The 25,851-nt window shown below is 35.6% G+C and overlaps 1 protein-coding gene across 5 annotated transcripts in view; it reads left to right on the plus strand.

The window, feature by feature from the left end:
* The window catches only part of LOC145677680 (protein GVQW3-like), a 127,144-nt gene that overhangs the window by 31,337 nt on the left and 69,956 nt on the right, over positions 1 to 25,851 (plus strand). For 2 of the 5 annotated variants that reach the window (XM_081748104.1, XM_081748109.1), the window contains exon 2: positions 3,571 to 4,178. The exons of the other annotated variants lie outside the window; for them this stretch is intronic. In XM_081748104.1, the coding sequence (XP_081604230.1) occupies positions 3,624 to 4,175 (552 nt within the window). In that variant the 5' untranslated portion in view covers positions 3,571 to 3,623 and the 3' untranslated portion in view covers positions 4,176 to 4,178. The remainder of the gene's footprint in view (positions 1 to 3,570; positions 4,179 to 25,851) is intronic. 5 annotated transcript variants of the gene reach the window in all.

Below are 25,851 nucleotides of genomic sequence, written 5' to 3' on the forward strand. Positions count from 1 at the left end.
TCTACATCATCCACTTCGCTGGTCTAGTAACTACCGTCGAAACTTTTGCTGCACGTGGTACCGGGTTCGATACCTGATAGGAATGTCTTGAAATTTGAACACATTACGATGGTTAGAATTCCACCAAACTGTATGTTCACGTGTTATCTACACTCGGTACTGGAAAGAGACGCTAAACTGGAAAGCAATTATATATTGTATAACACGCTTTTTCTAACCAGTTTTTTTTAAATGAGGATTTGAAATGACAGTTCACATGTATTTAGAAAATAAAGGAAATTCCTACTTAAATCCACCAGAAAATGAATGAACTCATTTCATGATTTTGATTTTTAAAAATGTAATAAATTCCTTAAAAAACGCTGCACTCTTTCATAAACATTGATTTCAATAAACAAGAACAAAACTTTCACTACGTAACAAATCATTTTATGGAAATAGACACAACAATATAACACTCTCAAATATACGTAACAATTTGAGATGTGTCAACATTTCATCTTTGTCGCATGTTTATTAAATATTATTTTTATTATTAATATTTGACGATTTTATGCATTAAACGAATAACGTAACAACTAAGGAGTAAAGGAGACACATTTCACTAGCATCCAAAGGATGAGTAGATGACAATTTCAGAAATAGTTATTATAACAACGTACAATGAAAACGTAACTACATTTTTTTTTTAGAAATAGCACAACTATTTGCAACAAAAAACTTAGATTTTATAAATAGCATAACTTCAAAACTAAGGTTTAAATTAAGTGTTTTCTTGTGTCTTTATTAATTTGATTTAATTTATTTAAAAAAAAAATAAATTTAACGACTCATTTTTATGCTCTCAGGCTAAGGGGGTCATAATGAACGAAGTAGTGGTATGAAAAAAAGGAGAAAAGATGGAAGAACGCTGAAAAATCACGCACATGATGTTTGTTCATCTTAAGACCACTTGGGATCGAACAAGGGGCCTTACGCACCAGAAATGAGCGCTCTACCACTGAGCCCTACCTTTCATTTCCATTATCTATGGAAGAAATAGGCACAATTCTCAAAATGTTAGTACCTACCTATCTATTTATTAAAATGATAGGTTTATATGTTTGTGGTCAAGAAAAGTTTATATGTTTGTGGACGTTTATATATTTGTGGCCAATTCTTTTGACAATGATATCTCAGACACCACAAGCTCTAGAAAGATTCCATTTTCACGGATCGATTGCAAATTTTGTGTAGATTGTTCAGTTGTAATTGAATATTAAAATATGGCCGTTATTTATTTATTACATTTTTAGGGGTACACTGGAAGTATTGAAATTTAACGAAGTACGAAATTTTAAGTAAAAGCGTTATATCCTACGAGTTATACATACCAACACCACATATTTGTATATGGGCTTAGTATATCTCCAGTAATTAAAGTTTAAGAGCTGTTCATAATTTTGGGCTACATCTCATTAACCATATTGAATAATTAAAGTTTAAGAGCTGTTCATAATTTTGGGCTACATCTCATTAACCATATTGAATAATTAAAGTTTCAGAGCTGTTCATAATTTTGGGCTACATCTCATTTTAACCATACTGCGCAATTAAAGTTTCAGAGCTATTCATAATTGTGGGCTACATCTCATTTTAACCATACTGCGCAATTAAAGTTTCAGAGCTATTCATAATTGTGGGCTACATCTCATTTTAACCATACTGCGCAATTAAAGTTTCAGAGCTGTTCATAATTTTGGGCTACATCTCATTAACCATATTAAATAATTAAAGTTTAAGAGCTGTTCATAATTTTGGGTTATATTTCATTAACCATATTGAGTTATTAAGGTTTAAGAGCTGTTCATAATTTTGGGCTACATCTCATTAACAATATTGAGTTATTAAGGTTTAAGAGCTGTTCATAAATTTAGGCTACATCTCATTAACAATATTGAGTTATTAAGGTTTAAGAGCTGTTCATAATTTTGGGCTACATCTCATTAAAAAAAAAACTGCGTGTATTACCGTATTGTCAGAATAGAAAGCTTAATGAGGCTAAACTTCAGTAGTCAGATCCATGTTAACCTAGGAATCCCAAGTTATTTTAGGTAACATTTCATCTCAGTTGGGGTGAGGGGCTCCTCGAGCCCATTTAGTAATACTTTTATATCAGTTAAAGCTAAATGGATTCGTTTAAATTTTCTTAGAACATAAGTATACATATGTTCTCGTACGAAGCCTCAGTATTCTTTGTTAATACAATAACTCATAAAAACAGACTCAGCCACCAATAGTGCAAAACTGTTGCCTACTTGGCCAGCATAGCCAAATACATACTTTATTTAGTTCTGAAACATTGGAGGTACAATTATCTGTGATTCTCCGATCATATAATAGTCTGGTACTTAAATTACATTTGTTTTCATATTTAAATAATCTGCTACATATAATCCCAAAGGGAGACAGGCTCCTCGGATCTACTACTATGTTTTTTAAGTTTCTTATGAACTAATTTGTATATCACTATGACAAATTGTCTAAGTAATCAGAACTAACAAATAGCTAAAAATTAGGGAGCGCGGTGGCTCAGTGGTAGAGCGTTCACCTCCGGTGCTTGGGGTCCGTGGTTCGATCCCAGTTCGCGCCCTTTGAACTTTGTGGTGGACAAACACCGTGCTCGTGGGTTTTCTCGGGGTTCTCCCATTTCCTCCCACTTTCTTCATTCCACCATTTCATTCATTTCTCATCATTATCGTCTCCTTTAGCCTAACCGGCATAACCGTGGGAGTAAAACTTAAAGATTTCATTTCATTTCATAGCTAAAGGAACAACTAGTTGATAAGGTTTTGTTGGAATTTCGTAATACAAAATACCATGTGGGTTTCAGTATCCCCCGTTGGGATTCCTAGGCTTTATAGGTGGATAATTATTGTACAGTATCAATGTTTGGGTTTAGAAGCAGTTCAATATTCTTGACTTTCTCGAAAACTGCCCCTGAGAATTTACATGGACCCGTAGCCATTGTTATACGTAGATATATATAATGTTATAAAGTAGAGTTCGGAAAACTCAGCCTAATGCGGACCGAACGGTGGCCGAGTTTGTGAAAATGCCGGGTTATCGAGAATGGGGTTAAAAAAGAATAAGTACGATCGTTTCCTCAGAAAATACAGGACTGTACTTGTATGTATTGGTTTGCTTGAATACAACGGATAATAAACTACCCAATTACTTTAAACAAAGGAAAAGTACGCACTTTATGAAGGCATAGAGCCTTTACTATACATGAAAATGAAAATTAATGAATACACACTGTACAGTAATTTATCTGATAAGACAGACCTCAGAAAAATCCCCGGCAATGACCTTGAACGAATCTGCGCGCGCGTTTTTTTTTTTCGCCCTGCTAGGGTGTGGCCGAGTTATCCGGATTGCTAGGTTAACGAGTGCAGAGTTTTAGGGACTCTACTGTATATACGAGGGAGGATCAAAAGAAAACCTTAAAAGTGTATTATACATTTCAAATGTTGTGCTATTGCTTTGAAAGTTGGCAATATTGTTTCTAACAGCATTCTCTTTCTTCAGTAGGTGGCAGAAGAATCTAGTCAAACAAGCGCTAGCACAGGAGCAGTTTCAAGATGACCGCCCCATTGTCCACATGCACCACATTAGAACAGCGTTCGGTGATCCGGTTTTTGAGTAGTGAAGGTGTGAAACCAATTGAAATTCATAGCAGGATGGCAGCAAAGTATGGTGATTCGTGTTTGTCCCTGCAGCAAGTATACGAGTGGTGTAGAAAGTTTAAAAGTGGCGTAACATCTGTGGAGGATGCTCCTCGACCGGGGCAGGCTCACCTACTGACCAACGACAACATTGCGCTAGTGGGACAGCTTGTAAAGGACAACAGGCGTCTTACCCTGAAAGAAATCACAACAATAATGAAGATTAACTTTGGTTCAGCTGAACACATTGTGCATAATGTTCTGCATTTCAATAAGGTATCAGCAAGATGGGTCCCACGTCAGTTGACTGCTGAATTGAAAGATCGTCGCGGTGATGATGAGGTGAAAAATGCGGTGCACGAGTGGCTACAATCTCGATCAAAGGAATTCTTCCACCGAGGTATCCATGCACTTCCGAAACGGTGGAATACTTGCATTGAACGTCAAGGGGACTACGTTGAAAAATAAGAGGTAAGATTTCCTTTTCATTCTTACATTCTACAATTTATTGCACTTTAATTGATCCTTCCTCGTATATAATCTTCGGACATTTTATTTTTGAGTTTATTGTCCCATGTTTATGTTCCGAGATGATGATAATATTGAATAAAATGGTGAAATGGATAAAGTGGGAGGAAACGAGAGAAATTCGAGAAAATCCACACACGGTCTTCATCCACCTCTTGGAGCTAGTAGGGATCGAACCAGAGATTTGTTTGATTGTACGCTAATACTATTTCTTATATTGACATGTACACAGCTTAAGTAGTAGTGATCAAACCTATGGCTAGGATGATGTTTGTCGTCATTAGCCAGAGCGTCATATAATTGGACTAGGTTGATCATTCTGTAGACAAATTTCTTTTTATAGTTTCAAGCCGTCTTTTATGCATGATCTTACAATACCTTTACCAGATGATGTGACTAATGTGCAATTTACTACAAAAGCAAACCTATTTTTGCGTAAGTGCGTGGCATGTTTTCATTCACACTGAATTTCAATACTTAAAAGATCATAATTTTCCGTTGATCCATTGGTAGTTTGTATAATAAAATTTTCTCATGGATTTCTCTTCTAGTATATATTAGATTATTTTTCTAGCAATTTTTTTCTGGTATCTGTATTTATTCTTATATGATTTTTGTTTATACAAAACTTACTAATACAGCATAATTAACAAAAACACTTTTTTGAATCGTAATTTGCGTATATAACACTAATAAAAATGATTCCATGCTATACAATGATATTCCTATATACTTTCAACAAAACTATTCATACTTCTATATTATTAATTTCCTTTGTATTTGTTATAATAAAACATAAGATAAGATAGGAATTATTACATACAATACAATTTTTTTTTCAATATTTATTCCCAAAAATGACAGTTAACTTATGATCCAGTATTACCCCTGAATTATTTAATTTTGTCCGCTTTTCTAACGCATTACCATTCATTTTACACTTTATGGCGTTGGTGCCCTAAGGTTTATTTAATTTTCCTCTATTTGTACTAAAATATTTGTGAGTGCTAAAGATACCAAAGTTAATAGTTGAGTTTACAAATGCAACCTTTGAGAGTCGTATGATTTGAGTCTTTCAATGCAATTCGAAATATTAACATTAAGGCATAAGTTTCTGCATTTATTAACATTTCCGCTAATGTTCTGCCTTCATATCACCCCGGTGTCCGTGAAGCAATACAGGATATGTCTGTACTATCGTACTCGCCTACAGCCAAGTCGCTAATGGACTATTTCTAGGGATGACCAAAATTTTCCGGAATCGGAATTTTTACTTTCCGGATTTCAGGAAAATTCCGAAATTCGGAAAAATCCGGAATTTTTCCGAAATAGGAATCTTCTAAATTTCGGATTGTTTCCTAACTCCGAATTTTTCCAACATCGGAATTTTTTCCGATTTTACTTTTCGGATTCCGGAAAGTAAAAATTACGGAATTGACCATCTTTAGGTTCCGTCTCATATAGCCTCGCTGCTGAAAATGACGTTAAACTGAAAACCAACAAAGTAACTTTTTTTTTTTTTTGGTCCTGTCGTATAAACATGTACTGAACAACATGACTTGGTGTAGTCGCGATTGAGCACTGGATCCATTATCAACGACAATTTTGTCATTTTAACTTTTAACAAATCTAAAAGCTCGTCAAAATATGAAATGTTCTTCAAGTATTAAAACAGAAGTATATTACATTACTTCGTTTTTTGGAGGGAGGAGGGATAGGGCGGAACTTCGAAGTATAGCGTAGGGCGCTGGAATGTTACAATCCAGCCCTGGTTCTCTGTGTCTAACGCTAATTGAACATGTCCATTCGGTAATTGAAGTCTGGATCATGTACGACTAAACATGGAATTTGTGGATGAGGGAAAGGAATACTTGTTATGCTACTGGTTTACCTAAGATAGATTCAGATAATAAACATTTTCATGGTACATGTGTTATTCATGTTGTTGTAACTACTTTCTCTATGGGAAAATATTGACATGAAACAATAGAAGTAGAATAGAAATCAAAAAAATATTAAAAAAAAAAAAAAACCTCAAAATGAAGAGAGATAATATGAAAGTACACCCACCTTGATCTTGTAGCAGGAGCACTTTACAATAGAGCGAGGAAAGTGTATTCCCAGCAAAGACAATGCTGAAGTTCTTGTTTGCACCGGATGCAAATACCAAACGTATTATCTTCTTATACTGTTTCACTCTCACAGAACTACAAACGGCAATGACAACCATTTCTGCGATGTATTCTCACCATAAGTTAAGATTACATTCACACACTTCTCGTTATGGGTTCTTTAGAAAGGATATGATGAGATCTTAGGAAAGAAAACGATATGATGACTTCGAATAGATTTCAACGTTGGATTGTACATGTGCATCCATAAATTTGTAATGCATACACACTTTTCATAATCACATACGTTAATATATAGAGATCGTTAGGGTCACTGTGTTATCGTTTTCTACCTGGCAGTAAATGTGAAATAGACTTGGAATTATTCTCCTTTTAAAGTGTCATTATTAACATTGCTTGATCTAGTATTGAGAAATGTCTTATTTAACTTATGTCTGCTGTAATTCAACGCAGCTGTTTGTTTCCCTTTTCTTAGAGTTTCAATTTCTCAAACTGCTAAATTGCATACCGGAAGGCTTATCACAAAGAGGAATAAAATCTAAACAAATATCCGGAGGTTGATTTCAACGTTTCCTGTTTTTATCTTGCTTTCTTCCTTTCTTTCTTTGGATCTAGATGATTTTATGTAAACAACGATCGTTAATTGGTTACAAACTTAAAAAACAAAAACGGTTTTTGATGATTTTTAGAATCTAATTAGGAACATTGCATATACAGAGTGATTCTTTTAAAATTCACGTATTTCATTTGGGTCTAGAATTTCTAACTGAAGTCCGATTTTCATGTGGTTTGTGACAAATGATCAAGTAAGGATGAGAGATTTATGGAACTATGTTTACTGGTTTAAATTCTTCCGGGGTAATATCGGCCACGCCTCAAGAAAAACAGCAAATATTCGTCAGTGTACCTTGCAATTGGAATGAGGTTTTGGATTTTTGAAGTGAAATTGCAGAATACAAATTAAGTGTTAGCGGTAACACCCAAAAATCCTATGTTGAATAGCTACAGCTGATTTCTTGCGACAAACAACGTAGAGATTTCTTGGGCGACCTAAGGATTCGATAATTGACATTTTCCACAAGAGCTGCCTACAGGGTCCAATGCTTCCCTGTCTCACTCAGAAGCGATCCTGTTTTTTCCAATTTATTCACTAGCGACCATAGGTATATTATTAGCCCAGTCAAAATAGGTTTTGTGTCGGAACAAATTTCCGGAGAGCTGATTTTTTTCCTGTTGATAGACTATGATTAGACATGTAATTTCCCAAAAGTCCCCGGTTCTCCTTCTTGTGCTTTCCCCCCCCAGCCCCCCTTAAAGGTGAATTTGCCGTCTCTCAGAAAATTAGCCATAACTCCGAAACCAGTGGAGCAAATGCTTCGCATTTTTTTATTTTCTTTGTCTAATGTTAAGCTAAAAAAAGGTGTCTTTCATTTTTCTCGAGAAATGTATAGTTTCGTGGCAATTGTGTTTTAAAGAGAAAACAACAATTTTTTGGCGGGAAAATTCCCTTTAATTTTTTTCTACGAGGCAAAGTAAACAAATGTTTCAAATGAAAGTTTTAGATTGAAGTCTAAGCTTTAAAACGAGGTATATATTGTCACGGTACGTAAAGCCAGAGCTGAGTAATGTAGCTTTGAACGTCATAAGAATATGCTTCAAGCCTCATAGGAATAAGATCAGAAAACGCCAGTTTTGGTTCGAGGGGACTATTCCCTACCTTCATATTGGGCTTTCCATTATCCACCACCTATGGACCCGCCGTGTCCCGGACTGGCAACAACCGGCAGCTTTCTTATACTAAGAGTTTATTTTAATTTCTATACTTTTAAATAAATTCATAACAAGAACAGCATCACGGATCACCCACCCACCACTATAACCTAAGAATACTGTGTGCAATGTTTTCTAATATTCATTTTAAAATGAAGCCAGATTATTCGTGTAATTGATCTTCAAAATCTTCATTGTATTGAGGTATTATACATTGTTGCATGATAACCCATTACAGTGCTCACACATAGCTGAACAGGTAAAGTCAGATATTCTGCAGCGACAATAATCTCCACACGCTGCCTTGCAAGAGCATGAAATTATTGCTAGGAGGTCATCAGGAGCAAAAGGTTTCATACTTAGTATTGGTCTTAAGACTCTTCTTTTTCCATCACTTTCTTTAATATATTCATGTTTCCAACCCCAATCAGTAGGATTAAGTTTGTTCCCTAACCACAATTACACCTGTAAGTACACTCTGAAGAGGTGCTGACGACACGCTTCTGAGGTTGGTGGTAATTTAGCTAAATCAAAGTTTGACTTCAAAGAAGTCTTTGCAGTTAGTCTTGTAAATCTGAAATAACGAGCTTCGTTTAAAGTTGAATATTTACTTAGCCCGTACATTGAAAGAACAAACTTTTCTCCATACTCGACAAGAGTATCTTCTGGTGCATCTTGTTGCAGGAAACTTTCTGCCTCACATTTTGCCTCTGTGTTTTTTTAAAAATTAATTCAACTGCTTTTGTTTTTCCAATTCCAAAAAATGACGAAGTTGTATCACAGCCAGAAATAACATGGGCAAAAAGGAGAAATTTGTCCATATTTTTGTTGGATCTTTTCAATTTATCGATATCAAAACAAGTGCTTGACGGGTTCTTTCCTCCAACATCTTTTCGAAAGAAAATGGGTCTCTTCTCTGGTGCTAATGTAACTAGCAATATTAAAATGTCCGTGTCATTTCCAACAACAATCACTCTGGAAAAGGTATCAAGTTTGCCAATTCCAGTCCTTACAATTTCAGTATCAGCATCTTCTTCAGCTATAACTGCTGCTAATCCAACCTTTTGCAACTCTTTACATATGCATTCAATCAATTTCTTTTTGTTCTTTCTCTTGGAAAGAAAAGGTTCTTTTTTTACGACACATTTATTATTTTCGTCGAACTGTATTTCGCATGAGGAATATTTCAGTGTCCTCCTTTGGTGTTCTTCATCTTTCGTAGTTGCCTCTTCTGGATAACCATTGAACACCACCGTACAATTATTTTCATACGTGGACAGTACAAATGAGCAATAGTTCGTAACAATATCTCCATATGTAGCATCCTTAGGCCATGAAACATAATGAAGAAGAAAACCTCCAGCGATAACTATCCCAGCATCTTCTAAGCATGGTTGCTCAACGATTCTTTCTGAAAATGCTTTAACTATAGACGATTTAGTTCCTTTCCGAAGATAAGTATCATCAAAAATCGATGGAGGTACAGAAGACAATTCATATTCTAAATACATTTTCAGTTTATTGGGGCTGTCACATACACATAAAATTCTACTAAAATGCTGTTGTGGGTTTATGTTCACTTTTAATGATCGAACCGATACAGACTTATGACTGGCTTGAGTAATTACCATGTCTTTTCTTTTCAATTTTAGCTCTCCAAAACTCTTACCTTTCATTTTTTCCATAGCTGTCAAACCCACTTAATAAACTTTATCACTGTTAACACTATCATTTGACACAAAGCCGGAATGTAAAGACACGAGATCCCCTGAAAGCTTGGTAAAAGGGCTGTGCTGTCTCAGCCAAAATGTAAATTTCTCAATGTCCTTGTTATCTCCTTCTTTCCTTGATTCCCGCAGTTCAACATGCTGTTCAGTAAAATTTAAGGCTGTTCCTGAAAATTTATCTAAGGGTTCTTGTATCTTTAAACAGTACGGTGTTCCATGAATCCATTTTGACAAAGTACTATCTGTTATTCCTCTTCCATGCGTCAGACCTCCCACAGCTTTCATAGGACGCATCAGGCATTGTTCTATTATCATGTCTGTCCAAGTTTCTGACCAATATTTCCCATTCCTGCGAACGGTAAAATAACCTTGTTTGGTAAATAATTCGTATTCTTCTTTTGATAGTTTAAATTCGAGTTTCAACATATGCTGAGCATATAAATGCACGGATTTAGCATAGGGCAAGTGGCCTGCAGCATGGAAGTATGGAAGCATGTCTACTACTGTACTCAAGTGCATGTTCCAGTTGCCAGTTCTTTCTGCAAATATAAATTTCAACATAAGATCTATGCACTTAATTAGATTTAGCCAAAGCTTTGCTGTCCTGCTAGATTATTTTATCTCTTCAAAATTTGTTTCAATGTTTAAAACAGTTTCTGTAACTTCATCATCCAGGTTAATTTGCTCGAAATCCAGTTCCTTGTCAATAAGCTGCTGACATGTGTCTTCTAATTTCTTGCAGTCCTCTTCAATCTTTGGATATTCTTCCCTCATTACCGTAATGAGAGACGCTGCAGTTAAACAATAAGCTCTTATTCCTCTAGAATATGCATGCCCACTTAACATCTGATTAACAGTTGCTGAACCATAAACAGTTTCCCATAGATTTTGCAAGCCACTCCTTCCATTATGCGGCCCACTGATCCCATATAAGACATTAAAAGGTGAAATCCACCTAACCTAAGAATAACCTTTGATAAGTCACTATTAGGATCTGACCTTTCTACGATTTCTGTTGCTTTCAGATACAATGGTTGGTCAAAAGTAGCAATGCAAGATTGATTTCTTTTTCTACATTGATTTGCAGCAAAAGATAAAGCAGAATAGATGGTAGACATATTACTTGGGTCTAAATTTATAAATGGTACTGCCATAACACATGTAGATTCAGAAGAATGCTTGGTGCTGCAAATAATGTTCATAAGCCTATTCCAGCCAGGTTGCTTCTTTATACCTCCCATCCAAATTAAGTTTATCGGGTAAAAAATTGTACAGCGAAAGACACTTCTAAATGGTACAGCCATATGGAGGTTTACGGCTAAAGTGCTTCACCAGTTGAGTCCGAAGCATTTGCCGGGGAGTATGCAACCAAATTAGCTGTAAAGGAAGGCGGGTGGCATAAACGCCAGGCACTGAAAATTCCCGTACACTTGGGCGAAATTCCCACTATCGTCTACAGCATCATTTCTCTAAATGAAATGAATCTACTTCTTATGGCAAACATATTACTTGATATTTGTTCTATTTGTGGAGATAAGTTGAAACAAAAAAATGAAGTCCAATCCTGTTGCTGTTGGAATGAACACTCTTTCTGTCGTTTGATCTGAAATGACTTTGCAGAGTCTGAATAAATATCCTGTCACTTCAGGAGGGTAGGAAGAGCGGATACCCCCCCCCCTCCATCAGTGTGAAAACACATACATTTAATCAAATGCTTAGTGAGAGTGAGCCCATTGGTATAGCACTTTTATGGTATAGCACTTTTCAATCTTTGCTCCCAAGCCATCTTATGTCATAGCTGATGACCTTGGAAAACGAGAGATGCAAATATGATGAAAGAGAGATACAGTCACATGCGCAAATTTAGAATTTGAGACAAAATGATCGGATAGCATCCATATTTTGTCGAAAATTTTGATTTTGTAAGTAGACATGTAAAAGCTCACCCGAACTTGAGAGCATCCCACTACCAATTGTTGAATTCAAGTGGAGAACTCAATTGAGAGTATCAGATGATTACAGAGGGGGAGAAACATCATCAGATATGGGAAACAAACAATGAAAAAAATGGACTGGCCTGGGCAGGACTTGAACCATCAACCTCACTATTTCGAAGCAACGGGTCTACTCACTCATCCACAGAGCCACACAGAAATGTAGGCAGTCATAAGTCAGACATAGAACGTTTGTTACTTACGAAACGTTTATTTCTAAGGGGGAAAGCTAAGCAAATTCCCCGTGTCTAAAGCGTTTTTCACAGTCCTTTGCACCCTTTAAAAACAAACCGCGTAACTTGGCGTTGTATCACTGCGGGCAAGACTGCTGATTGGTGAAGAGGAAATTGTTTACTCTGTTTCCCGCAATATTTCTGCTGCAGCACGTGCATGCATATATTTCTGCCACTGGGATGTGCATTACTCGTCTCACTCTCACACAATTGCAGCGATATGGGGCAAAATACCCAATACTATATAATCCTCCCTCCTTTAAGAACAACTGAACATTGTTATTTTTGTCCAAATTGTGATTACAGATAAAACTACAATAAATTGTGTCAAATTATCAACGATAAAGAGATAGCTCTGGTATGTAACAGCAAGCATATTTATCATCATGGGAGATTATTTCTTTTTCATCTATTACCTAAATCATTACGCCGCATATCCATGAAAACAGATGGTACTTTTCCTACTTAAGTTCAATTTCTTGATGCGCTTTCTTACATTATATAGCATGCGAACATACAAATAGTTACTTCAGTACTACAAAGTAAATAAATAATGTATACATACTATTTTATGAGAACACGAAAATTAGCTACTTAAAGTCTTAATTTTCTTCAAGTGAATTGAACAACGTTGATATCGTTTGATAAACTATTTGCTTTTCTTCTGCACTTACGGGTTTGCCTTGTTTATGTTTAACAAAATAATTCGATCCCATATAGATTTCGATCCCATATAGATACACACTTTGAGTCGGATCCTAAATGTTCTTACTATGTCTTAACAATACATTAATTACCACAATATATTGCATTTGTCGATTACTATTTGCCAGAGATGGAGTGGGTCAGTGGGTCAAGTGGGTCAAGTTTTCTGAGTGGGTCGTGGGTCAACAGCGTGTGACCCACCACCCACCGTGACCCACTGCGACCCACCATCCACCGGGACCCACTGCGACCCACTACCCAACGTGACCCACTGCGACCCACCACCCACCATGACCCACTGCGACCCACCGACTCAGTATGATCTACCGACCCTCTCTGCTCACTGCATTGTAGACAGTATCTTCTGAAGACTGGTAAATTTGTCTTCGTTTTACTTTCAAGACCTTCATTTCCCATCCTTTTCCACTTGTTTCTGTCTACTTACCTGAGGTGAGTATATCTAAGTGAAAAAAGAACTTCAGACACTTTTGGATATTGTTATTTTTAATTGTAATAATAGCAATAGGACTTATACTACTACTTGGCTTTCGAGATCTCTGAGTTTATAGAGGAGCTAACTACTGGAAAAAATATTTTTTGAATCACTGTAATATATAAATTATTATATAAAAAAATTGAATGTAACTATGTTGCCTGATCATCACGGTCAAATTGCAAAGTCAAATGAAATGACTTTTGGTATATAGTTAGGCCTTAATCCAAACTGGGATGTTATATTGCTTTCATTATAATGCATGATATCCTAAGGAGGTAGTGAGGATTCGAATTTTTGCGAGAAAAAAAAATGAGTATCTCGCACGCCGTTAAGTTACGGAGCTGAGATTCAGTGTATTAATTGTTTACTGAAAATAAACAGAATGTGTAATAGAATTTTTCAAAATTCTCCTTTATGTGAGGGGGGGGGGCACTTTCTATATATGGAAAATTGTTAGAGAGTTGGTTTGTAAAAATGATCGAAAACGATCGGTTATTTAAGTAAAAAAAAAAAAAAAAAAAAAACAGAAACAAAAAATACAGTGCTTGGCTTCATATATACATTGCTTTCTACTATAATAATTGCTGAAGTTTATGTTTATTATATGGAGCACTTACAGCACAGGGCAATCAACCCAAAACTTGTGACTAAAATAGGCATAAAATTTTTACTGTAAGCTTAATTACACGAAAATTTTAAGTTTGGATTGTACGCATAATTATATGGAAAATTTTACACTTTTTTCCCTTTACGTTGGTCTACTTACCTTGATTTCGAACTTTCAAATTTCATCCTTGTTTCCACTGAAAAGTATTGATAATTCAACAAGGAAATAATTATACTATGATAATTTAATTTAAATTCATCGTAATTTGGCACATGGCAAACAACAGTGTAGTAATTGAAGGGGAAGAAGGAGGGAAATTCCCATTCACCTCTGAACGATCCAGGAACCTCGGTTCTCTTTCGCTTTCTAGACGGGGGAGGGAACTTGGTAATGGCATCAAACCTTCATGTGTAATTGCAAAAATTAAATTTATAAACAAGTAAGAAATCATCAATTTATCAGGCTTTAATTGATAATTTATTCACAAGATTCCCTATCGAAGGCGTGGTAGATGAAGTTTCTGTTCTCCATGAGTTAACATAGCCAACTGACATGGTCGATATGGAAAATATGTTGTATGGTGATAGAGAAATTATACTTCTTGCTGAATATTTAAAAACTGACCAAGAAAAATCGTTATCATGCTTAAGTCTAAGAAGCAGATTGTCGATGAGGAGTTGCAGAAATCGGGTAGAAGTATTATCAATTTCCACGACAGAGTGCGAACGGGGATTTCCCCTTATGAATTTACAGATGACTGATATTAGAAATAGACTACGTGCTCAAACGTTGTCTAACTTGTTGTTCATCAATGTTAATGGCCCACCGCTAGACAAGCTCAAAGTACACGAGTTAGTTATTTGTTGGCTGAAGGATGGACATCATTCCGCTGCGGATGATTTACCACGAAAAAGTTACCAACAGGAAATAAACCCGATTTCAGGTTTGTTTTAAGGTGGAAAATTAGAGTTATGGAAAATGTATGTTACTAATAGCTTATTTGTGTTATTCAACTTTGTACCTATTTTTTTAGGAAGCCTCTTCTATGCTTTAGGTAAACTACTTTGAATAAATATTCATAATAATTGCAATTATGCATATTTGTAACTTAAATTTAACGTGGTGATTCTATTATCAATATTATAACACAATCTCTTGTAAGTTGTGTCTGTGGTCAAGCGGGTTTAGTACTGCTCAGTGGCGTATTTAGGGGGTGGCTTCCGGGCTTAAGCCCCCCGAAATCTTACTTAGTACAGTAAAATAAATGAAATATCTTGCAGAATTTTCACATTTCCAGGCAAAGCCCCCCCCCCCGAAAGTTAGGAAAGCCCCTCCCGAAACAAAATCGTAAATACGCCACTGGTACTACTACTAACATTTCTGAAACGAAGGGCGACGGTTCGAGCCTCCGTGAGGAAAGTTAAAGTTTCTCTTCCTATTTTTTAAATATATGAGAACTTTTTTATAAATATAAATTTCTACTGTGAAGTGATTGGAAACACATTATCCGACAAACTGTCACTTTGTAAATCCCTGTCCCATTTACTAGCCCGCCATGTCCATAATTAATATACGAAAACGCTAAAAGTGAGAATATGAACACAGTTGAATACCTAATACCACACGTCCAAAATGAAAATTATTCATATATATATATTTCGGGGGGCTTTGCTAACTTTATTCTTGGAAATGTGAACATTCTACAAGATACTTCATTCACTTTACAATATTTTATTTGAATAAACATAAAAATTCGGTGGGGGGATCAAGACCGGAAGACCCATAAGATACACCTATATATATATATTTGTATTTTTTTGCATTACAAAAACTTAGGGTACCTCATAATCTGGATTCTTATAAAGCAATTTGAACAATTATTTAGAAAATATGTACTGCTTAAAATCGTATTAAATCGCAATGCCAGTAATCTGTAATATCTTACATTTTTATTTATTTACATTGAATGTGTACTTGTTTTATACTGTATAGCATGAATATTAGCTGCTACATAAGAAAATTATCTATAATTGAATTTAAGTAGGAAATCGATATAGTTATTATAAGAAGAAGCTTGTGAAAATGAAGTGTATAATAATGGTTGTATCTGAAATAGATGTTGCGTAATGGTGTAGTTGGTTACCCCGCCAGCTTTGGAATACTGGGTTCTTCAAACTGTCCATCCTTAGGGATGCACAGAGTCGGGTCGAGACAGAATTTTCCTGACAAAATTCGAGTCGAGACACAGCTCTTCCAATAGAAAAATATACATTTTTCGAGTCGAGACATCACTTTTACAGCATATTGTCGAGACGAGACAGCCTCAAATCTTGTCTCGTGCGCATCCCTATCCATCCTACCTAGATAAAATCAATTTTGGATACGAATATTCAATTTCTTTTAACGATAATTGTAATCTACGATAGAGATTGAAGCAAGATATTGGCTTAAACTGCTTTATTACCCACTTAACCTTCGTATACTGCAATTATATCTAAGTTTGGCATAAATATTTATTATTATTAGAATGTAAACACTAAAGAATATATATTAACACACAATGAGGAAGAACTCAATGCTCGTAGTAATTAACAAATTGGTTGCATATTTATTTAAAACTAACTTTCGTGCAATCTAAATCATCATTATTAGAAAGAAAGTAAGAGAACCGTTTTGTTAATTTGAACCTATTATAAGGGATTGAGGAATGTGTATGTAATCGAACAGAATATATGAAACTAAATGGAATGGCATGTAGAACTGAACTTGAAAGAGGATAGGATGTGTAAATGAAAAATTAAAGAAAGCAACTGTTAACAGCAGTAGCTACTATTTACAGCAGATGAGTGAAATCTACCCCCCCCCCCAAAAAAAAAAACGTACAACAATTCTGAAACATAAAGGCGTCACATTTTCTTTGTTTCCTGACAAAATTGAAAAATGGATTTTGCATATTTTTCGTCTATACCCCTTCAATATAGTTAGCTAACAAACCAAGTACGATCAACTAACTAGACGTCACGTGAGTGAAATTTATATAGGAAGTTTCGATACAGCGTTCACCGAAGTGACGCAGACGTGGTGTTGAAGCTTCTGGTAGGTCCTATTTCGTAAGGATTTTAGGTTAGTGAGATTTCTTTATATGTATCAGAAAGCTCTTTAACTCCATACTAAAGGCGTGTCGTATGATTTATTCAAATAGTCAGGTATTCGGACAACCGTGAGCCCAATTCGTTTTGCTTCACTGCTCACAAGTTTAACTTGAAGTAAATTCTTACTTTTCCACGGAAACATAAACTGTTTGAATGCTCATTGTATTATGGGAGAAATGTATAATTGTGCAAGTAATAAAATTTTCATGGCCTTCTCCGAGATTCGATCCCTCGTCCTTTAGCTCAGCCGTTCAACACGTAGACCACTAGACTAATTGTCGCTGTGTAATAGGTCGCAGGAAAATCGGTTTCAACTGCACGAAGGAAATTGAGGGCATTGGTTATAAAGTTCTTAGTGCCACTTGCTGTATTTAGAAGATGAGGACAGCCTTAGGGAAATCACGTGTACTGATTGCAAGCACCTGGAAGATTTTGTCGTAGATTTTGACAGCTCCAAATCAATACATTCAGTGAGTGAATTAGGAGTGCAATGATACTGGTAGTCTATTTTACTTTGATTGGTGTTTTTATAAAGATGGAGAACAAAAATATTTTACCGTTCGAACATTTGAAAGAATACTTTTTTCTTAAGAGCTGAGGATGATAGTGGACAGAATTTAAAAGTAAACAGTCTGAACTGCCCCGGCGGAAAATATTTATCAACAACTAGGGTGCCATAATTAACGATTTATAGTAAGGGGTTAATATGAAAAAACTGTGTTCTGATGAGCAGGCCTACTTTATTACTAGAAAATAGTTTGCTGATGGTATGTAATATTGGAGTTCTTTCAGATCAGTTTGCTTATCCTAGAGTCCCGTTGATTATAGAGTTTGAAATTAGCTTTAAAAAGCATGTATCGATTTTAGAGTTACTGGCAAGTTTTGATTCCTTCCCAGTTCATGTGTTCTCATTTTATTAGTTATAGTGTAATGTTTCTCTATATTCTGTTTGCATAACAACATTGTTATTATTATATAATTAGTTTAGCAGAATAATAATAAGCAACCATTTTTTCTAACGCATAGGGATGAGCACGAGTCAAGTTAAAAAACTCTACTCGACTCGAATTCAAATTGAGTTTCGAGTCAAGTCAAAGGTAATAACCTCGAATCGAGTTCCGAGCCGATTCAGTTTTTCGCGTCGAATTTCGGGTTCAGTCAAGTTTGATAAATGGTTCGTTCGTTTTAACTCGTCTTGAAATCATGGCCTGTTTACACTGGAAAATGAAAGCCATGAGAAATGAAAGCTAAACAGTAATATGGAATACTTTTAGTGTAGCTCACGAGATGGGACACTGCTCGCATCTCGTCTCGTCTCGATAGCGAAACCACAAGAGATTTTTCATAACAAGCTCAGCTCGGCTCGGCTCAACTGAGAAGATGGCTCGAGCCGGCTCACTTGGGGTGAACCATCAGCTCGAGCTGGCTTGGTAGGGATGAGCCATCTGCTCGGTTTGGCTCAACTGAGCCGAGGGCTCTAGCCGAGTCGTTGGGTGAGCTGTTGGCTCGGCTCACTTCTCGGTTCGGGTCGATAGTGAATGAGCTGTGAGCCGAGCTGGTCGAATCGTTGACAATTCTAAACCCGGACCGAGCAGTTTTGAAGACATTTGGCCAGTGCCAGGGTTGAATTCAGGGGGTAGCCTGGGGGAATCTCCCCCCGAAGAAAATGCATTCCTCCCCGGAGAAACAAAGAATTTCAGTCACAAAATGTAGAAATTACTTCACATAATTATTTGCTTTCTTTCCGTGCACGTGCAGACGAAATCCAATCTCTCAATATACACATAAATGACGCAGACCCATTCTATATAAATATTAAACATGTAACATCTAAGATAGAATACCAAATAGCCAATAAAACTTGTATTTCTTAACGCTATGACCGAGTTTGGCAGAACATGAAATTGCCAACTGTTGAAGAAAGGTTTGTATTTTAGTAGGTACTATACTCTCGCCCTATATTGTATATTTGTAGGTAGCACTAGCACAGGTTGAGATAGGAAAGGAAAGATAGGGAAGATCTTTCGATCATTCCATATGATCTCTGATGTCAACAGACTTCAGTTCTTGAAAATGTACAGTTCTTGCATTATTTGAAATAGGGCACCTAAATCCCATTTCTCGCATCGGAAGTAACAGACGTAAATGTGTTTTACGATTGTTAAAGTAAACATACCTTTCTTTAATTAAAAATAATTAAGTTAAAGGGAGAGATTCAGAGGACGTCATTTAGAGGGATCAGGGAGGAACAGTTATCCCTCCTGGATTAGAGATTTATATAGAATTTATCAATATGATACTAGTACATAAGTGAAAGATCGCTATTGAAGGTGATGAAGATCCTGCTCAGAGCCGTGCCATGGGGAAGAGGCAAGCGGGGCGACGGCCCCGGGCGCCGAAGTAAGGGGTGCAAAATTCGGGAGGGAAAAAGAAAAGAAAAGAGGGAAAGAAAACAGAGAAATAAAACACATGTGCACATTTTATATAAAATAAAAGAAAAAAAGTAATGAAAAGTGCTCAAAATCAAGGAAAAGCAGGGTTTACTTTTTAAAATTTTCTCACCTTTGCGGCTGGTCTCTCGACCTCACTCATATATACGGGGGTGCCGTCGTATACTCTCGCGCCAAGCGCTGATTTTCCACGACACGGCACTAATCCTACTGAAGATTTCGTAAACTAAACTATTGATGTGTATGCAGCGAAGAAACCAAGGCTAATATGCTTGATTTAGAATCATAAGTGTGAGAAAGAATGATAACTTTTTGTTAATATATTTTTGTGTGTGTTTGTTTTAGGACAAAAAATATTTGAGTTAATTTAAATCTTTTTAAAAACTTCTACATTAGTAACAAACAATAACTACTGAATATAGGAAATAATAACAAAAATAGCTACTGTAAATAGCAGTTAAAGTTTGGTCTAAAATATTTTTGTCAGTCTTTATTTAATGCTTTAGATGAAATCAAACGATTGTTTTTTTTTTAAATTATAATTTCACATTGAATATTTATCAGCAATTAGTCTCAATATTAGGTAAGATGTGTATGTGAATGGAATTGTTAAATATGCTGCTGCTTTCTTGCAAAAATACAGAAAAACAACCGCCCCCCCCCCCCGAGTAGTTGACATTCCCGCCCCGGGTGAAAATGTCTGAATTCAACACTGCCCTATAACTTTTAACAGTGTTTGGCTCGAGACCGAATACTAAACTTAGACCCTCAACCCAAATTCAGAAGCTAGTGAACAATGTCCTTGACTCCTAGACTTCACGACTACCGAGGTTCTCATTTAACTAGTTTCTTAGTTTTCAAATACAAACCGCCTATCTTTCATGTTTACATACAGAGTTGTTATAATTAATAATAATAATAATAATAATAATAATAATAATAATAATAATAATAATAATAATAATAATACTAAAGTTGTAGTAGTAGTAGTGTCATTGATAATAATTATACTGTGTATGTAATATACTTGAAGAATGTACTCGAAAATACACACCGGATTTGGCTCGACTCGACTCCAATTCGAATCGAATTGGAGGAAATTTTTCGAGCCTAGTTCTCGGTTCGAACTCAAAGATGTCTGTTTCTAGTCGAATCGAGTTTCAAAGAAAATTCGCTCGAACTCACTTGTGTCCATCCCTACGAGTAACAACACAGTATGGCATTTTAACATTGTTACATTATATGAAAATGTTCATATATCGGTAAAATGTTACCGAAGAGACCTCGTGATCGATGTCGAGGTATAGGTCGCGGTCGCACCCTCGGTAGTGGCACAAACACAGTGCTTAGATACTGGCACTGTTCACTGGAACAAACACCCATGTGAATTTGAAACACATAGATTCTAATGGGTACGATCATGCCGAAGATGTACGCTACATCGCGATCTAGAGGTCGACCGCGAAGGTGAATTAGTGATCACGATGATAAACAACCGAGTATGTTTTCACATCGATGTTCAGGGGAAGCATCGCTATGCATTATGTTCTCTTTGGTTCTCCCTGAAGCGCTGCACGGAATAAAATCTTCATTTGTTGAAAATTTCGTCTGCAGAGGATTCTGTATGTCTATACTCGAGAGGTCTTGCTGCACTGTTAAATTTGATTATGAAAGACATATGAATAGAACATGTGAGGAATCCAGCAATATTGTATAAGAAACACAAACATCATAATAGACACGTTTTAAATAGAGAATGAAAGAAAATAGCAACTGAAATGTGACTGTCAGATAAGTTATTCATATTTATTTGAGAATTATACTGTAGGTTATTATTATATATAGCAGTGGCGGTTACAGGAAGGGGGTTTCTGGGCTGAAGTCCGTAAAGTGTGGAATTTCTACCGAAAAAAAAATACTGTTAATTATATCTATGTTTAAAAACTCCACTCCTCTCCCCCAATTCCGAGATTATTAAAAAAGGGTTTCTTCTAAATTCGTTACTGATATAAGGTAAAGAAATACCAGTAAAGACAGGCACATATCCATAGGGAGAAAATGTCGGATAATGGAATTGCATTGACGAAACTTCATTTGCTGCAGTTAATACCGCCTCCAAACCGGAATCTGAAGATATACGGTACCTGTTTTTTTTATTTTTATTATTATTTTACTGGGAAATGAATTCCCGCCTGAGTGCTGAATGAGGGCATTTCTTCAAAGAAAATTGAAAAATGTAAAATTCTTTGATTTATTGATGGAGATGGACAAGAGATGAGACTCAAATATTTTTGCGAAACAAAAGAGGAGACTTTAGCATTTCACATGTCTCGTCTCGCGTCCATCCCTATCTATAAACTGCTTCGTCCTTTCAATTTCAAAATGTTGTTTTGAAGTGATTTTTATGCAATAATTTCAGACGTGTTACAGTAATGTTTCTCCTCAAACTGAGGACTTACAGCGGGGATGCGACCTCCTCGTTATGTCCGCCTTACATCCATCTAGACCACTGGTGTCCAATTATAATGAGCCTGAGGGCCATAACCGTCTTTACTAGTAAAGTGGAGGGCCGCAGCTAATAATAATAATAATAATAATAATAATAATAATAATAATATTATTATTATTATTATTATTATTATTATTATTATTATTATTATTATTATTATTATGGATATTAATAACGGTATTAAAAGTTTTAAACTAATAATAAACTAACTTGTAGAATATGCAGATGCAATTATAAAAACTTTGCTACAACAATATATACACAGACCGTAATTCTGTTAGCTCTGAAATACAAAGTAACAAAATAACGTATAAGATTAAGTCTACAGAGCAATTGTTACTGAAAGAGTGGCATACACTATTTCGAGAATCGAGATAAGACGAGAAATATTTACGATACTTTTCGCCTCGTCTGGATTCTCATCTCTAAAGCGAGACGATAATTTGAGTTAGCCTTGTCCCGTCTCGAATGTAAAATGTTAAGTCTTATCCAGATTTTGTTTGGTTTGTTTTAGAATCTAGATGAGAAATTCCTCATGCAGATTTCACATGCTTATTCCGCTAGGCCCTTTACTACAATGACGGACTGATCAAATTATTTCAAACTATGTGGGAAATATTGTTTACAGCCAACTATCCAATAACTTTTCTACAAAGAAAACATGGACAAATAAATGACGTGAAAGTACTGTTTGCCTTCGCTCATTTTATGTCATTTTCACTTTAATGGTGAGGTAACTGGACAGAAGGCCATTAATAGCTCACTCACAAGGAAAAGGCACATTTTGGTAAGTGAACTTCAGAACTATTTTTTGGAAGGCGGTAGTGCACATTTAAAGAGTTAATATTACAAACTGGCAGAGCGCAATGAGCAAAATTGACGTAGAAAAACCATCTTAAAGTTTTCTACTCGACGCATATATCGTACGACAGGTCTAGCTCAGGAGAGTAATGCTCCCGGAAGTAGGAACGAAAAACGCAGTTCTGATTGGTTGGCGTTATCCATTTCTTGCCACATTGCATTCAAATAGCAAAAATCAAACCATATTAGCTGTTGGTCTTCGTGGCCGAGTGGGCTAGCGCAATAAGCTACTAATGAAAATGTCTTTTGGCGTGAGTTCAAACCCGGGCGGAGTAATTTTTTTACATTTTTTTTACATTTTTATAACACTTTTTAAATTAAAATAATATGAAAATAATAGTCAAAAAAGTGATTTACTTATTTTTGTGCAGATAAATAATAGTAGTAATAGGAACGGGTTAGAAGCCCCGCAGGGCTAGTTTTGTTCCCCTTGTACTCCATGATATAGGGCTCGTTTCGTTTCCCTTGCACTCCCTGATATAAATATTGTGACCACCTTAAAACAATTGGCTAGTATAGCGCGTAAAACAGCTGGCTATAGTAACGCGCGAAAAAACGTACACCTTGTCTCAAAAAGGTTGAGCGCATTCGTTATTGGTGATTTGAGGCAAAAATTTTCTAAGTCCAACTTCGGGTATCTTCGGAAAAAAGTAAACCAGGTTCGAACCTCCAAGCCAGCCTTTGCAATCGGGAAAAAGTTTGAAGATGTGTTTTTCTTCTTTTAAATATAATAAGACTTGTTACCAAGTGTAGAAAAAAAAGCAACATTGATTGAAATACTTTATGATACAATATTTCGAAACCTTGTATTAATGTCAGCACTGCTTGTTTGTCAATTAGCTCTCCATACGTAATTGAACATTTAGATAAGTTAAAGAATCTTTCCATATGTAAAAGAATGCTGAAAGTTAAGACATAGAACATAATTATCGCCTGAGTACTAAAAGTCAAAGTAGAACAAAAACAGCGTTTGTAGTGGATATGAATGGCATAATTATCTTTAGAACCGTTATATATGTTTTGGTAGAAGCATGTTTACGAAAGTCCTTGGGTTAGCTCATTGGTAAGCTGTCGAACCTTACATCATAAGGTTGCGAGTTCGATTTCTGTCACGGTCAATGCTTTTTAAAAAATTATATTTTCCGCAATGAATGAAAAATTATATAAAATAATTACATTAAAATACATCAGTTATATATATATATATATATATATATATATAACATAATCATTGCAGAACATAGTAATTATTATGTTTAAAATATAACATCTGAGATAGGTAGGTATTCACAGTAGGTCTGTATTATATATGAGAATGTTAAAATACAAGTTAGGAAAATCGTTCAATAGCAATAAATAAATTATGTAGTGTACTTATTTGCAGCTATTTGTCACATAGTGGGTACTTTATTATGTTCAATGAATATCATTTATGCTCAATTAATATCATTTATGTTCTTGAAAAATTATTCGATGCATAAAGAGAGGGTATAAACACAGAATCCAAAGTCGCAACGCTCGCAAGAAATTCATGAACCCCAAAGGTCACGTGAGCAGACCGGAATTGTCCTTATGAAGCATGCCACAGCAGAAAGTCTTTACATAGATTTTCAATTCAATTCCCATTGGCGTAACTAGGATATTTTCCTAGGGGGGGGGGCATGGTCCATTTGTTCTGAAAAATTAGAAGAATCTTTTAGAAGACCTTGTTATGATGTTATATATGGTCTTTCTTACCCCGCACTCATTATCAACACAAAGTTATTTAGTTCTAACACAACACTGTCGTGTAACATTTCAGTGAAAATTTATTTTTCAGAAATTTGCTAAGAAATATTCCCTATATTCTGATGCTACTATATAACTACCTAAAATCTAATTATGGAAACTCATAATGTTCTATTACTGTTTTACTCGAGCAATTCTGAGCGAAAATACATTATTCGTAAACGTTAACTGTCATGCTCTCAGTTTACTCTTACACAGGGGTAAAAGTGGGTCTGAAAAGATAGGGGGACGAATGACGTCACGCCGTCTCCCGTGCCTATTTTTGCCCATTGCATTTTTTAGGAATTGGAGGGGCACCGTATATAGTTTTGGAAGTGGGAGAACGGTGTCCTCCCGCGTTCCCCTTTACTTTTACCCCTGCTCTTACATCTTATAGAAACACAAATAAATATACAAGCAGTGACATAATATAAGTTCTAACTTTTTAAAAATCAGTCATGGGCTAATGTTTATTCATTTATGTATTTAAAGTAAAGTGTAAAATTGTTTCATTGTCGTTTACTAATGTTGCAGTTTAATTACATAAATCTTTGCGAACAAAGAAATACAATCAACTTTTATACACAAAACATTTTTAACTAAAAAACAGAAACAATGGTATACAAAACAGTGGTAGAAATATAGTTGGCAAACTTCCCGAACGACTTAAATATTTTTTTAAAAAAATACAATTAGAGTAAAGCAGATTAACAATACGGGATAAGACATGTAGACGGACTTGAGGGACTCGTTTTCCTATAAAAGATGTTTCCCATTATCTTTTCAATTAAATATTAAATTACACACCTTACAATTTTCGGGAGGACGTATAATAAGTGGCCCTGATGGACAAGCAGATGTGATCGTAAAAATTAAAACAACAAACATTTAATGAAACAAAGATTCAACCAGCAGAATTGATTGATAATAATATTGATCACAATATTTTGAGAGAGAGAGAAAATATACCAACACTTGTGATATTCCTGAATTACATTATGAGCTTTTAAGCATATTGTTGTAGTTACATCGTTAGCGTCAACCGTTGGGAAATATCATTACAGCCAGGGGACACCCACGAAGAGGTCCACCGGACCCAAACCCTCAAAAAAAAAATATATATATATATTTAATGATTGTGTTTTGTCTGTACCAGGGAGCACTCATGGAAAGTCCACCCAATTTGGACCGCATGAAATCTTAGTGACTTGAC

This window comes from Thermobia domestica, chromosome 2 (genome assembly GCF_964235325.1).
Source record: "Thermobia domestica chromosome 2, izTheDome1.hap1.1, whole genome shotgun sequence".
NCBI lineage: Eukaryota > Metazoa > Arthropoda > Insecta > Zygentoma > Lepismatidae > Thermobia > Thermobia domestica.